The following is a 17,011-nucleotide window of genomic DNA, read 5'->3' on the forward strand; positions in this document are numbered from 1 at the left end:
TTAGTTATCACATTGGTGGGGAGTTCTAGATTTATTCGAGTGCAGGCCCAAGTGGGAGAGGTCCACAATTAAGACAGCAAACCCAAATCGGCAGGTGTAGTAGATGCGAGATCCAGTGGAGGGCACACTGATGTTAAAACATGTTCCCTGTGACAGCGTTGATTTGAGGGATTCAAGAAAATGTTGTGTCCACGATGGTTCCAAAGTCCTAGAACCTTTGGGGACCATCTGGTGAAGCAAACTTGTAGGTGGTCATAGAAAGCCCTGGCTCCTTTCATAGGTGCATTCAACAAGAGTTAGCACAGCTGGAATTATCTTATAAAGTCTGTTATGCACTTCATAATCGACCCGTAATCTTCCGGCCCGTAAGAAACTGATCTATATCGGAGTGTCATCTGCATGCATGTGAAATCTCAGGTTATTGTTGATTAGAAATAATACATAGAATATGCGATAACATCCAACTCTGCATAACCTCACATCTTCTGTTGGCAGAGACAGTGGTGGGAATACATCTCATTTTGGTGATCCAGTTGGCCAGACAGGCGAACCACTAGTGGAGGACAATTTCTCTAGTGACACAATTGATATAAACTGGTTGAGGAGATTGGCGTGGTAACCTGGAGCAAATGCTAGCACAATGCAGTGGTAGTGTTGAAGGACATAGCGTTTGTTCTGGGAGGGTTTGTTAAGCTGGGGGTGAGAGCGCAGGGAGACCAATTTTCATAGAAATGGCATGTCTAATTTCACCGGATGAAGACCAGATGTAGAAAGTGCTTATAAATCGTGAATATTTCCACCTCCAGGCACGAGAACGAACTCAGTTTGTATAAGGACAGGATGACTCAGCTGTATTAGTTTCACACAGGGTTGTTTGTGCGATGAAATACTCTGGTGGTTGGGTGTTACATGATATGGAACCATGAATTAATTCCATTACTTCACCTGGCGCTGGACACATGAATCAACTTATAATTCAGAACATACTGCTTTCCATCTGCTAGAAAACAAGGTGCTCAGTCGCAGGATTTCAGTTTTGCTTTCACCAAGACATCACTTTTCTTCATTTTACAGACAAATGCTTCCAAATCAATTCTAGAATAAGATAACAGGCTCAGGTTTGCTGACAGCAGTTAGTAGTTAATGTACAAAGACAAGGACACAAAGTTTGAAAAAAAATGTTTATCATGTTTTGACCCAGTGGTTGGCTTTTAGCATGAAATTTTCCAATACAGTACATTTCACTCTGTTGGTGATCCGCAGAACAATCATTACACAGAAGGAGCGCAAATATGATCCCGTCTTTTACTTGAGCCCCAAAATTGAGTCCTTAACCAACCTTGAATTTTGAGTTAAAGGGGCCAGCCTTTCGCAACGTGACCAATTTAAACTCTTCTGCCAAAATATCAGAATACCAGTTAACCCAAACTCATCCCACCCTGTTACTACTCACATGAAAATACATCTTCGCTACTGTAAAGAAATATGCAATTACAAAAATCCTCGCTTCTTCTCTGCTCGTCAGGATACAAGAATGGCCTTGGCGGCCAACAACTTTCATGCGTTAGACAAAAAGAGGCTATACAAAAACCCAGTGAACAGCCAGACTCCCAGAAAATAACACACTGCTGCCATGGAAACCTTGACATTCACATCAAAAGATCTGTTTTGTGTGCAGGGTGGGAAGGAGTGCAGCAGCTATTAAAGCAATTTGTTTCTTTTAAGGCAAGTGTATTTCTCCCCCTTTGATCAGACTTGGAGAGGGAAGATAACAAAACATTTGCAGCAAGCTAGTACTACTTACAAATTACGTTATCTCTGCGATTGAATGAAGCACAGCTTAGAAAAAGTCATAATACATCGATCTATGGCCAGCGATGGTAGAATGGTCCACAAAGCACATCCCCACAAGTAGTGGAGATTTCAGATGCCAAGCGATGACGAGCGGCTGAAAGCTATTAGAATCCGCATCCGCGATTACATCAGGCGCCCAGGAAGCTCATGTTCGAATCTAGGCGCAGGATGAGCTCCTTTGGACAAGGCATCACCAGAGGAAGACTTGGAAGCTGTGCATATTATGGTGTGGATGGAATTAGCAATTGCATGCAAACAATGGGATGGGTTGCATGAGCGGCTCTTCACATACACTACGATTGATGGGATGAGGCATCTTGTAAGCATACTCTGGGACCGATGGGATAGATAGCCATTTGCAGATACTGGGCATTAGTGGCTTATATATAAACGCAAGGATCAACGTGAGTGGCTATGCGCGCTTATTATGGAATTCATGGAATGATCGATTCTTTGTGTGTGTGTGCTCGGAATGATGGAATTAGTGGTTCTGTGTATATACGCTAGAATCAATGAGACGAGTAGTCCTGTGCTCTTACAATAGATTGACTGAATGAGTTACTCTGCTCATGTATGCTCGGATTGATAGGACCAGTGATTGTGTATGTGCTAGAATCCATTAAATGAGTGAATCTGTACACTTCAAATGGGACTAATGGAATGAGTGTCTGTGTACAGGCATGCTGGGAATGATAGAATTAGTGACCACTGTGCATTTGCTAAAATCAACAGGACGAGTCACTCTGTGTGCTTATGGGAGGAAGAATGGATTCTTCATGTATATGAAGCTGTTAATGGGATTAGTGGCTCTGTATGTACATGCAAGAATCAATGAGCACAGTGAGAGGAGTAGCTCTGTGCACTATGAATGGGACTTATGGAATGAATGATTTTGTGTGTGCATGGCGGTATCCATGGGATTAGTGGCTCTGTGTGTATACGCTAGTTTCAATGAGATGAATGAGACGAGTAGCTCTGTGCATTATAGTGTGATTTAGCGAATGAGTGAATCGGTGTATGCCTAGTGGAATTGATGGGATTAGTGGCTGTGTGTATACAATAGAATCAATTAGATAAATGAGATGAATAACACTGCACACTAACAATGGGAATTGGGGAATGAGTGATTCTGTATGTGCACTCTCTTATTAACGGGATTAGTGGCCCTGTGTCAATATGTTAGAATCAATGAGAATAATAAGAGAAGTAGCTGTCAGCCGAAAATAGGACTATGGGCGAGTGATTCTATGTGTGTATGCTGGTACTGATGGGATTAGTGGCTCTGCGCGTATACACTCGAATCAATGGCTCATGCAATACCTGGGATGAATGGCTTTGGGAGGATCAAGTGGATAAACGACTTTGCAAATCAACTGAGTTGAATGAGATGAATAACTGTGCCTGTCCAATGAGATGAAAGGGATGGGAGTCCCTGTGCATTTACTGGTACTCACGGAATGAGTAGAGCTTTGTTTGTGCACCAGAATAGATGATATGGGCTGATCAGAATGTATATGCAGGGTTCAATAGCCATGTGGGTCACCTTGAGCCAGTTCAGTCTGTTTACTAACGCCCTTTCCATACAAATAATGGTGAAGTGAATATACAAGGCCTCCTAATGTGAAGCCCTGTTTTCTAAAAAGCCAGCTCGAGGAGTCTCATGTAACAGGGGGTCTCTTGGCAGCTAGGCGGGCGAGCAGTTCTGCACATTCGTAAAAGGGAAAGACGGTCATTACATGGGAAGGCAAAATGAGATGTCCTTTGGTGAGAGGAGGAAGATGGGGGATGATGTGGTAACGTGATATGCAAAACAGTTGGCTGCCTCTGCTTTCCTCTCGGTTTTCCTGCTTGTCCTCGGTTTCCCCAGGGCTGCCTTATCCACAGGAAGGAGCAGGGGCCACCACTTCCCTTACTCTGTCTGCGCATCGTAGTTGGCTCCGCCCGCCTTCTTCAACTCATTCCTGATGTACTCCTCCTCCAGATCCTTGTGGTCTGTGATCACCAGCTCTTTGGCAAAGCTCTGGAAGAGACAGAATGGAGAGGTGTGAGCATCTTTAACAGCTGGACCCAGAAAACCACCTTTGTCTTACACATTCTATAGGTGTGTTTAAAATAACCACAAAACAAAGATTCTATAGAGTCTATAGCTTAACAATCTGCTGTTGGGTATGAGGCTAATATAGAAAACAATTGGTTCTGTTGGGTGATACAATTGCTGAGATAAATGTATTCAATACAAGAGAAAGGGTGTTTCAATTGAGAATACACCAGGAAAATACAGGGAGAGTTGATTTACTCATATTTCAAGAAGTATTGAATATTAACTGGTTGTCACAAATACAAGTAAATTGTGAAAATACAAAGGTGACTATTGTGAGAAGGTGATGTGGTGGCTGGTGAAGTGGACAGTACACTATATACAAAACATACATGTGACATAAATTAAAAGAGTTGTTACATTTCTGTCCTATCTCGTTATTTAACACATGTAATGCAAGACCCAATACTGATTGACTATTGGTCAAGAGAACTGTGTGGACATGTGTGATGGGAAAGTGTTGACGTTGCGACCTTGGACACAGCGCGGAATGGTGAGCGTCACTGCAGGTCTTCCTCAGGACTATGAAGGGAGGGGTGGACAGCCAAAAAGTCCAGACGTAATAGGGATCCAATATTGGTCTCCAAAATGTGAATTCAAATAGTTTGGTTCAGTCGCAATGCATCAATAGTGAGAATTCTTCCTAATTGGAAAAGCTGAATTGCTCCACCATCAGGTTGAGGCGATACATAGGTCAATATTTACACCCTGTACTAACATTTAATGCAATGGGAAAAAGCCGGTGAAACCATCCGTGCTTCATTTACAGTATTACCTTGTTGATACCACACCACTTCTTGTATTGCTGAGTTAGAGGCACCCAAGGTCTCTATTAGCTGCCTCCTACACACAAGTGTAGGTGGGCCACTAAAATGTTGGCGTGGCCCAACCCCAATTTTGGAGCCCCCACTCGTTTTCATAACTTACAACTAACACTCCTAAATACATACTAGGAAGGGCCAACAGCTCCCCTAAAATGTTGCGAAACCCTCATATTGTGCCTGGTCAATCTTTTGTTCCTTTTACGTGCCTGCTAAACCGAAATGTGAATGATTACACATCTGCGAAATCGAGGATAAACACCGCGTAGTATGTAAAAACACAGACGATAAAAACATAGTTTGCAAAACTTAGCCTAGTAACATCTCAACCTTTCATCAAGGTCTACCAACACAAGTTCGAGTGGAGTACACAATAAATTATCCCAATCCTAAAATATGTACAACTGTATGTCAGAATTAAATATAAGCTTGCATTTTTCTAGGCAGGTATAAATGCCTATGGTCTATATATTAGCAGACTAATTTAGAATGTATATTTTTGCAAAACATTTATCTTCAGTCTAGGTTTGGAACAAGAAACCAAACTAGATGGAAGATCCCAGCCGTTTGTAAGGAGATGCATATGAATCACTTTGAAACGAGGGCGAGACGATACAGAAATAAGAGGTCAGAAGACAGTGAAAAGACCGGAGGGACCAGAACATCAACAACTTCACCAAGGTCATCTATCATTTCTGTCCAACCAAAACAAACTGATAGCTGATCAAACAAACACACGCAGAGTGAAAGCCATGCTTGAGCCAGCTGTTCAAGTTGATAGGCTGTATATTCATTTAATTTCTGCCAGCCAGGTCCCTCATTACGAGTTCCTTGTTAACTCTGCCTGGAAATACCATGGTGGAAATTAACGATTCGAGACGGTATTTCCTTGCAAGTGAACAGGGATTACGAGTTATTTCCCCCAGAATGCGTGATAACACATGGACCTGGGAATACTCCCAGGTGAAATAGCGTGCGCCAATACACACATATTGACTCCCTGCTGGATGCCGGTGGTAAAGGATGCTGGGACTTTTTTTCTTGGTCCTGGAGGAACAGAGGGAGGTGGACGTGGCAATAGGGCAGAGTTTCAATTACTTCTGCAAGGGTAGTTTTTTCTGCTTCCCCAGGCTGAAGTATACAGGTGGGTAGGAGCAGGGCACAGCAGCTGGTCGCAACCCCCATAGCTCCACAAGTCTCCGGGTCTGGTGTCTATAGGCCCAGAATTATCGAGTCTGGAGTTTGAGGGCCAGAGACACCAGAAAACGTTTAGTTGCCCAAAGGGGTATCTCCCTGGAGATAATGTACTGAGGGCCGTAGAGTGCACTGGTCCCTGCTTCATGTCTTTCTTTGGATTGCTCTGTATGCTCTTCCCCATTATATTCATCATCATAAAACTGACCCTTATTTTGGCCACGTTAGCAGAGAAGCAAAGGCTAGAATTTTCAAGGGATCCAAGATACCTTCAGCCCACCTCCACAGGTCTTGACGGACTGACAGATATTTATTAAGCGCACTTATGCCGAGGCGTCTTGGCGCTGTGAGATAAAAGGAGGTATTTGAGGATCGTATCTAAGATTTAGTAAATAGCCAGGTTTTTAAGGCTTTTCTGAACAGAGTCTTGTTTGTTCCTAATCGCAGTTCTGTTGATAGGGTATTCCATAATTTTGCCGCTTGGAATGGAAAAGCCTTACCACCCCACCGGGCCCTCTTGGTTTTAGATAGGCACACTAGGCCCAAACTCCCCGATCTTAATGTCCGAGTCGGTACATAGCGAGGGAAGAGCAATTTCATATCATCTGCACCTCCTCCATGTACAGCTTTATGTACAAGGCATAAAGCCTTAAACTGTATCCTCCTCCGCACAGGGAGCCAATGAAGAAACCTCATGCTAGATGTAGGATGGTGTTTCGGGAGATCTAGCAGTACTCTTACCGCCGCGTTCTGCAAGGACTGGAGTTTAGAAAGCGGTCTTTCCCCAATTCCAGCATATAACGCATTGCAGTAGTCTATACGAGATAGAACTAAAGCCCCTACTACTGTTTTCCTTAGGAAAAGAGGAATAAACTGCAGTATCTTCCGAAGAACCTTAATCATCAAAAAGCAGGCCGAAGCGACCTGGTTGACTTGAAAAGTCAGTGTTAAATCTTTGTCAACCAGGAAGCCCAGGCTCTTCACTTTATGCGCTGGGAGTGGGCACACACCTGCTTCTGGTGGCCACCAAAGATGGTTCCAGATAGAGGGTTTTTGGCCAAATTCAATCACCTCAGTTTTCTCTGTGTTGAGCTTGAGAAAATTCGTACTCATCCAGCTCATCACACTAGAGAGGCAATTTCTGAATCTCTCCGCAGTGACTTCCACACTTTGAGTCAGAGACACCACCAGCTGAGTGTCGTCAGCATACGATACTAATTTTAACACTTGATCTTTTATTAGGTTTGCCAGTGGTGTTACGTATAGATTAAACAATGTCGGGGATAGCGCAGATCCCTGAGTGTCTTAGGAATGCTGATTGGCCATGGTCGATAACAAGTCATGGAAACACCAAGGGTAGAAAGAAGTTAAATCACTCACCCTTTGACCTGCAATGGTATATTAGGGTTGACTGCTCACTCCATCATTACTCCCTCTACAGCCTCCTGTTTGCAGTTGAACGGCTTTTAGAAGTGCAAGGATTGCAATCCGCAGACAGACCTCGACGGCCTCGTGATCTGTGAGACCAGGAATCAAGTATTCTAAAGGGCAGGCCAGGGGTAGTTGTTGCCTCTGGTTGTCTCTAATTGACATCCATGATTTTGAAGTGTTCATTCAGCTATTGAGGACGTCAAGCGCACCTGTCATCAAGTTGATACCTCATCACCAGCACAAAATCCAAACCCTAAAATCTGTCAAGAAACCGGAGACCTTATGGTCTGCATTTCTAGCTACCAATATGAAATTAACTTTGTGGATGATATCTGGAGGAGAGGAGGTTACCTAAAACAATATTTGAATTAAGACCAGAACTCTGCAAAACCCACCTATTCCTAACAATATGAACAGCGGGGGAGTTGTGTTGACACTGTTTCTGGCTTGCACATTGCCAATTAAAAAAAATGTGTCACCTTAAGTTTTTAGTTCATAACTTTCTTGGACGAAATTGAAACAATTTCATGGATCAGGTTCAAATGAAATTTGCCAATTTACCACCAGCATCTTATTAGCATTTCACATTTAGAGAATGAAGAGAGACATTTGCACTAGAAAAGCTGATAAGCAAAGTCAAGCAGCCAGGGATGAATGAATGAAGTCTACATAAGAGGAGGTTGTTGAACACAACATCCAGCCACTCTCACTTCCAATGCATTTTAAGCTGGTGAGCAAATGTCAAATAAATTCAGTCCAGTTCACTTGGGGCTCCCCATAAAGGACACCCATTTGTTAGTTCCAGTGAGTGACTGCGCCCAATCGGCTGATGGAAAAGTTCAGCCTGTAATAGTGTTGCCCTTTTGCGTCTTCACCCTAAAGGTTGTCTTCTGCCACTGCACCAAGTCAGTAAGTGAATTGCCTCTTGCTCCTCTATAATAAAAAAGGAATTCATAATAGTTGTCAATTGCCAGAAGAAAGGTTACAGCCTAATATTTATATGGTGCCATGACCACTTAATGAAGCAGTGAGCCAGCTGACAGACCAGCAAATCGTACTCCCAGGCAGGGCAAAGCAAGCTCTTGTGCTATTATATACTCCTCAATCATTTCATAAACACCGCCTAGATGCATTGTCAAAAATCCCAGTTTTGGGGCGGTTTTTGCCATTGCGGGCAAACGCAGATACACATCACATTTTTTGAAAAGCAGGTCAAGGTAAAGCCGATAGAGGGGGTGAGTCCTAGACAGTTAACATGATCACACATGGAAAGAGAAAACAAGCAAAGGCAAAGCAATTGCCTTCTGACAATGCTTTACACAGCATAAGACTCCCCCCACCCATACTAGCTGCTTGGTTTTTTTTTATTGATTTTTTTTTTTTTTTTTAAGAATGAGGCAATGATGTGACCACTGCCTGAGGTTGCATCATTCCACTGCCATGGTGCCTTTTTTTTTTAGCACGAATCACACATTTTGAAAGAAATAGACCTCGGGGTGGAGCTGTAATGAAGGAATGAATCAGCAAATCGACCTAGGGTGAGAAGGGGAAAGCAGAGCATGAGGGAGAGAGCAATACAAGGGGTGGGTAAAGAAGCGCACATGCAGAGAACACCACACAGCATGGGCGGGGAAAGAAGAGCATGAAGGAGAAGCACACAAGAGAGCAAGAAGCACACAAAAGTGACTAACACAGGAAGCAGGGAATACATGAGGAGGAGAAGGATAAAAGCCAGCTAGTCAGAGAGCTGGTAAAGAGGTAATGCTCCAGGGGAGGGACAATCAAGATGGACAAGCTGGGATAAAGAAAGCCAATGAAGCAAGTAAATGAGTGACAATAAAGCCAACCAATGGTAAGCAACATGTGGACAGTTGTAAGTCCCTGTATGTTCTTGGTAAACTCACAAAAAGTCTTTTGCAAAGCCTGGAGGGCTCGACCAAAAAAAGAACCTATTGCTTGGCTTAGTTTCTCATTGGAGTGCCATTAAGAAATGCAAGCCAAATTTTAGCCAAAGAGAAGGGGTTTGTAATGTTTAGACATTTATGGCAGGGATGCCTGGCTTCCAATTATTGGAAAATGTTTGGCATTTGGGACTGTCACTTTGTCACCACCCTTTTTTTTCTCTGTAGTTGAAATCCTTTTCTAGCCTCCCTGTTCACATGTCACCCGTTCCTTCTCTCTGCAAACAAGGAATTTTGTAGGCACCTCCTGCTTTCGTCTCCCCTATGCACTCCTCCATAAAAGCCCCATATTAGCATGCCTGTAGGTACAGGCATGAATTGATAAAACAAAACCATGCATAGAGAAACATTACAATTTGTGACAGACAATGCAGTTAAAAAAGTGACATGTCCGATATGCATCGGTCCTAGCAGTGGCGGCTCCCCCATTGGGGCGTGGCCGCACTGCTTTCTCGCAGTGCGAGAAGGCAGAGACATAAATGGTAACAACTACCATTTTATGTTTCTGCTTCTCGCACTGCGAGAAAGGAGAAGTGCCTGGTTGGGGGTGGGCGGTCCTGCTCGAGGGCAGGGGTGGGGGGGGGGGGGGGGGGAGTGGCTTGCCCACTGTTGTGGTTACTGATTGTTTGGTCGGTCGGCCCTGGGGCCGACCAAACAGTCAATACCCTCAACAGTGGGCAAGCCGCTCCCCCATGCCCTCGAGCAGAACCGCCCACTCTCCCTTTTTAGGTCTCGCCAGAGCTAGCGCATGCGCTGCTTGGAGAGACATTTAGTATACGGGTTTCCAAAGCGCTACCAGACCTCGCTGGCCTAACGCTTGATTCACGCGAGCGTGCACGGGCGCAGCCGCCCTTCACTGCTGCGCACGAATCACTCACTTGCTTACCACACAGCGTGTCCAGTCCTCACGATCGCAATCACTTTCGCTTTGATCGCGATTACTTTCACTTTCACGGCCCGTTACTTTTACGGGAATGCAGTTGGTCACTTGGCATAGTGAGGCGTGTTCAGCATAGCCTGCAGCAAAGGCAGCCTAACCAGCCAGCATGATCACTATCCCACAGCCTACGAGCCAGAGGCTCATCTGCGACCTGAAAACCCAAACGGTTCTCTTTCAGCAGCAGGGGGTCAGTCCCAGATATAGCATCGGGTGGGAAAAGTGCAACTCAAAAGACATTTGGATCGGACTTATTTTGAGTATTTATAGTGCATTAAGAGTATTGCTTAGGCGTTTCTTGTTCATCAGTTCGCTTTAGCGCAAGATGTTGTAGGGATCATGTTAGAACCAAGCACATTTTTATGCAAGACTAGAAGGGCGCCATGTTTGATGCAACAGATCCTCTTACAGCTCGCTATGCATCCTGTCAAACTGCTCTTTAATGGAGTGTGTTTTCCCTTCACCGATTCTTGCAGATGCGTGTTTAAAAAATAAAGCAACCTGTAAGCGTAAGCTAAACCAGTTGTAGCATGTCTGCTGCAGAAGTCATTATACATCCTGCATAATTCTAGAATCACCGTTTTATCCTCCCGAGGTTGAAAATGCGATCTGTTGAATTGGGTAATGCTAACACCAATAATTCAGTGTCAATAGGCGCTTTCATTCGCCTGAGCATTGTGTAAATTACTAATCCATAGTTATCTTTTGCATTAGTTATTAATGGGACCTCAATGTCGTCTTCATGACGTCCGGCCACCCGCAGGCGCAATTTAGAAGGGTATTTTCTGCCCCAAACAATAAATAAATAGAAAGATGCACAGTTGTAAACCTGAGCATTTTAATATACCTATAAGATTTCATTTTAAAACAAAGAATTACTAAATGGCCACAGGATGCCAGCATTGGATAATTTATGTTTTAATGTCCAAGCGATGGTAGCGTTTTGATGATGCATGGCCGCGAATAATCCTCACTCATATTTACTGGAGGGCTTTGAGACCCAATAAATGCATGCGTAGACATTTTTGTCACTAGAAAAGAAGCTAAAAGAGAATTCAACATAGCTGAAAATAACCCCGTCTTTGGAAAGTTGTTGTTCTTACTTGTGAGATCCCTACTGCAGGAGATGATTTATAATCAAGAAAAGGGGGTGAGGTATAATTTGTTTTATAATATGGTAAAGGTTGTGAACGTGAACAAATCAATCCAGATTTCTGTTTTTTCCCCTTTCAATTGGACTACACTTTCTGTGAAAGCAACCTAAACCCTTTTCTGACCATGAACCCTGCCGGATGCTGTACAAATGCTCTGAATTGAATTCGGTCTTTTCTAGCCACTGGCCCCTGAAGCTAACACCACATCAAATAACCGGAAGTTTGCATTGTTAACTGGGGGAATTTAGACATCGCAAGAGCCATTTGTGGGGGTAAAATTCTAATAGTGTTAATCAGAATGGATATTTATCTTAGCAGGTGTTTTTTTTAGCGCACCAAGACGGACAGGTAAACGAAATATTTGAGAAATGAGTTCGAGTATTTATTTAATTTTTTTAATAGTATTACTGTTTTGCTAATAAGAGCCTTTCGGAAAATCTCACCAGTAGTAGCTCACAAACATTTAGAAAAAAACAGCAAAATGCAGGCGCCGAATGAGTCCGGTGTGGGAGTCACTATGAATGTCTCATCAATTTAAATTGAGGGAGGGGCTTATAATAGACGGAAATCTCAGTTAAGCAATGTTAATCCCACACGTCCAGATAATGTTCTTGCCCCCTTTATTCCTGCTCTCGTCTGTTACAATGTATAGAGCGCGCATGAAGCCGCAGTCCAAACTCCTCAAGAACCGGAAACAATTGTCGGATGGAGGGCAGCACCTGGACATCCTATACATATCCATTAACTTTCACTGGCTTTACCCTCCCTTAACATGGATGGCAGGAGTCCAGCTGCACTGTCTGTTGCCCAGAAAAGGTATTTATTCCTTGCCATCATATGTCCCCTTTCATGTCACAGGCAGAAGACCCGCACATAAGCCCTTTGTTAGAAATTTCTTTTATCACATCCAGCCCTTTCCCCTTTTTAGTGGTCTTGGGTGCAAAGTGAGGAAAAAAATCATAATCACCAGACAGTTTTGAAATAAAACATACACAATATAAAAACATAGCATGTAGCATGGCGCAAGGGGTCACAGACTTTTCCCCCCACTGACTCCATTCACTTAAAGTGACTCCACAAAACTGACATCCGCCTAGAAATAATTCCTTTCTTTTCAGTGACAAAGGCGGCTCAGAAAGTGCTTTTCGATTTAAATTATTTTAATTTTAACTTTAGATACTGTGTATGTATTTTGCCTGCACTTCGGATGCCCTGTTAGCTGGTGATTAATTTTCTGTCTCTTTTTTAAATTTGCTGTTAAAAAGTGTTTGTGACATTGTACCATTGTAGATGCTTGCGATTTCAGTGCTTTGTTACTGGTGATTTATTCTTGACTGCTTCGTAAATAATAACAATAAAGATCTGTTATTTAAAAAAAACACCACTAGTATAACAGCCACATCGGTGATTTTCTTTTTTTACATCTACAAATTTGATTGAAAGCATATGCCTGTCGCTTTTAGGTGCAACATGCTTTCTTTTTCTTTTTATGCTGTATGCTACCAATTAAAAACAAGCATAGGCATAGCCAATAGGTCTCACTTTTGGGACCTTATAAGTATTTAGTTATGCAGCACAATATCCTTGGTGCAACAACATCAACTGTTGCATGGCTAAACACTTATAAGGTCCCAAAAGCAAGACCTATTGGCTATGCCAATGCTTGTTCTCTATGTAGGCTGCTGCATGCAGCAGCCTACATAGAGAAAATAGCCCGGCTGGGGCGCTCTCTGCTGCGCCTCACCAATCACAACGCTGCCATTGCAGCGTTGTGATTGGCGGAGGGGAGGGAGGGAGGCTGCCTTTCCTGATGACGAGGAGAGCTGCAGCTGGCCGGAATTTGAAAACGCGGGAGTCAGGACCGGACGGCGGGAGTCGTCGGGACCCATCCAGAAGCTGGCGCAGGACCCCTCCTGCATCCCCCCTGCGACGACCCCATTTCCACCACCCCCCCACCCGCCCGCCCATCATGCCGGCCGTGACTGAATTTCTTTCCTCTGCCGCCAATGCCATTCATCTTGCTAATATCCCTCACTAAGTGGACGCTGCTGGGGGAATCGCCCCGGTGGGAGTTAATCACACCATTCTGAAAAGCCTTCTCCCTTGGCGGGTTTTTGATTTATGCTGTGTACTGTTAACCAATAGAAAACGGGGACGGCAGCTTTCAGGTGCGTGGACAGGTGGCCATTAAGTGGATAGCGCATAAAATATTCAGACAGTCAAGCGGCCTCCGCCACAGGGTTAGGCCGGGAATGGTGCAGCTGAGAAAGCATGAGTCGGGCATTGTGTGCCTGTCACGTTCTCGTTACTGGGGCAGTGTTTGTGAGGTGTCGATGTGGGTACCATGTTTCTGCCGTGCTTGCTCTACCCTGATTATTGGGACGGGGTGTGAAGTGCGATGTACAAGTCATTCTTGTTCGTGTGCCCGCTCTATCCTTAATACAGGCACCGCCTCTTTAAGGTTGTAATGCCCAGGGGCAGTATATATTCAGTGCCCATTCTGCCCTTGTTAATGGAGCGGTATTTGTGAGGTTGTGATGTCCTAGGTTTTTGTTCAAGTGCCCGCTCTGCCCTTGTTATTGGCGCAGTGTGCAGTTGTCAAACTGCGATTCCCAGGCCCTTGTTCCTCCAGTGCCCGCTGTGCCCTTGTTATTGTCGCAGTGTTTGTAAGGTTGTAATGCCCAGATCTCGTGGTCCTTAAGATCCGCCCATGTCCTGGTTATTGGGGCAGTGTGTGTGAGGCTACGATGTGCATTCTTCAGTGCCTGTAACACGTACAAGGGTTCCTCTCAATATTTAAATGTGTTTATTCTGTGGAGTTCAAGGCTCGCGTGTGGCAGGGAAACCCGAGGTATGAATTTAAGGACCTGCCTTGACGTGGTAGCAAAGCACAGATGCCAAGGGCCTTGGTGCAAACACAGAAATGCCACTGCCCCCCATCCGCTAATTGGTTAGTGGGTTCAGTGGGTCCCTAAAGCCCAGAGATCCCGGTTCGCACATGCTAAAGGCGCGTATTCCCTTCCATACAGTAGTACTAAAAGTCTCTGTTCGAATCGCTTATAACGTACGCCAGCGCTGCTCACCCATTGCTCGGTTTACTTAATATAGATCTATAATTGAGCCTGAGATTTGAGTGGAAATTATGGACAGCCGTGTAAATTTGCAACTCTAGTGCTCACATCTTCACAAATAGTAGCTAGAGTGACAGTGTAACATATTTGTTATGATTACTGCACCCTACCTGAAATATTAATGCATAGTTCGGTTGTGATTACTGGACCTAGTTACTGTATTGTCATTGCCATTGAATGTTCTCTATTTGGACACTCTGGAACTTTCATATCACCTGCATCCTGTTTGTCCTGACCCCCTCTGCCCATCACCAACATCCCCTGTATAAAGCATCTGTCTGCCTATCCTGACAACTTGACACGTGTTCTGTCCATCACTTACCCCATGCCTGTTCGGTGAGTCCCTCTATGTACAACCCACAGTCTACGTGCCTGATACACTGTCTATTCTGACAAACACTACCTCAATCACCCATCTGTCTCTTCCTGTTCTAATATATGACACGACATCTGTACATCACTTACCTACCTGCATGGTCACACTGTTGGTCCATCACCCCTGCACCTGCCTGTGTCCATCACACTGTTTCTTCAGTCCCTATTTGTAGATCTCGGACCTGACACATTACCTATCCATCGCTTACAGGCCTCACCCTGATCCCTTCTCTTTATCTAATTTTTTGTTCCCGTTATTTTCATCACCGTCTGTTCTTCTCATTATTGCTTGAAAATGCACCATTTGCTCACTCTTTTTTCAAAATTATTGTGGGGGGAGGACCCCCCCCAAACCCCCGTAGGTGGTTCATGCTCGCTCGCTACGCTCGCTCCCCACAGTGACCTACGACAATTGTTTTATGCCTCACCACTTTCAAATGTCACCAGCCACCACTGAGTCCTAGCAAACTCTCTTCCCTTACCGTTCCACTTATGGCCAGCTTGTCTCACAAGTGGCTACTTGTATAAATGTTTCTGGGGGCAGCTAGTTCAACAGGTGCAGTGGCACCCGGGCCTATATGTATGAAGGGCCCACTGCACCCGGTAGTGTCTTGGCTTGTCTGTCAATGCATGGGCTAAGTAGACATGCTGGGGGATGGGGGATGTGGAGTGTGGATGCTGTGGGATGTGGAGTGTGGATGCTGTGGGATGTTGAGTGTGGATGCAGTGGGATGTTGAGTGGGGAGGCAGTGGGATGTTGAGTGGGGAGGCAGTGGGATGTTGAGTGGGGAGGCAGTGGGATGTTGAGTGGGGAGGCAGTGGGATGTTGAGTGGGGAGGCAGTGGGATGTTGAGTGGGGATGCAGTGGGATGTTGAGTGGGGATGCAGTGGGATGTTGAGTGGGGATGCAGTGGGATGTTGAGTGGGGATGCAGTGGGATGTTGAGTGGGGATGCAGTGGGATGTTGAGTGGGGATGCTGTGGGATGTTGAGTGGGGATGCTGTGGGATGTTGAGTGTGGATGCTGTGATACTAATCGATGCATCTTCCTACACAAAAGAGGCGGGGGCAGGAAGTCCATTTCACTTGCTTGCATTAGAGGCCAAGGCACCCTTGCAACACAACTAACAAAGAATGCTGCATTGTGCTGAGGAGAGATGTGAAAACGAAACCAATACATACAATACAGTACAACAGAGCAATGCTTTAGTAATGTGTCCATGTGTGACATGTAGGCCCATGCAGCCCTTGGAGGCAACCAGCCAAGGGTTCATCTATGAGATGAGCAACTTAAGTTAAATGTTGGGTATCCCTTGCCAAAACCTCACAGGTGTGGCATCGTGCTACATCATACTACTGGGCATGACTAAATATACAAGCATTGCCAAAGCTTGATTTTACAAAATGGTCTGTTTAAATAATTACAAGGCATCATTTATACAGTGTGGAAGAGCTTAGGCCTGATATTGTGGGGTGGATGTCCTGGGTCAACGTGCTGTGGTGCGTGCCGCGTTATGTCCGCTTGTATGCGCCTGGGAATTTTGGCGTCTCTGACTTCCTTACAATGAATAACTCATGAAGAGCAAATTCCAGGCAAAGTTCCATGGAATGTGCAAGTACAAGGGACTCTGAGCTGTGCAGATTAAAGAAGTCTCGGGGTCACCAGCAATCAGAACAGGAGGTACTCAGTCCACAAAAAAGAAAGTGGGGCTCACTTAAGCATCCTTGGCTCTCTGGGTTGAAAGGGGTGAGCAGTCCAAAGGTTCACTGAAGAGACAGTGTGTGGAGTGAGTCTAGGTACAGTACAACACGGGCAACCATTCAACAAAACTTTATAAGGGCGCAACCAAGAGGGGTATGAACACAACTGTTTAAATACTACTGTCCATCTTAAATATATGTGTAGTATAAGCAGGATCATATCAGATGGAAAGTACACCAAAACCCAATACTACACATTGCAAAACAAGACCAAGTATCACCATGTTGGACAGTGAGTCTGTGAAACAGCTAGTAGAAAGGCTATCTATAGTGAGGCCACTAGACAAAATCTGAG

At 44.6% G+C, this 17,011-nt stretch overlaps 1 protein-coding gene across 1 annotated transcript in view; it reads right to left on the reverse strand.

The window, feature by feature from the left end:
- Positions 1–1,167: 1,167 nt before the first annotated feature.
- Positions 1,168–17,011, reverse strand: part of COTL1 (coactosin like F-actin binding protein 1) — a 70,314-nt gene continuing 54,470 nt past the window's right edge. Inside the window, exon 4 of the mRNA XM_085639650.1 lies at positions 1,168–3,874. Coding sequence (XP_085495776.1) covers positions 3,764–3,874 — 111 coding nt within the window. The 3' untranslated portion in view covers positions 1,168–3,763. The remainder of the gene's footprint in view (positions 3,875–17,011) is intronic.

The sequence above is a fragment of the Triturus cristatus genome, chromosome 12, assembly GCF_964204655.1.
Source record: "Triturus cristatus chromosome 12, aTriCri1.1, whole genome shotgun sequence".
Classification (NCBI taxonomy): Eukaryota; Metazoa; Chordata; class Amphibia; order Caudata; family Salamandridae; genus Triturus; species Triturus cristatus.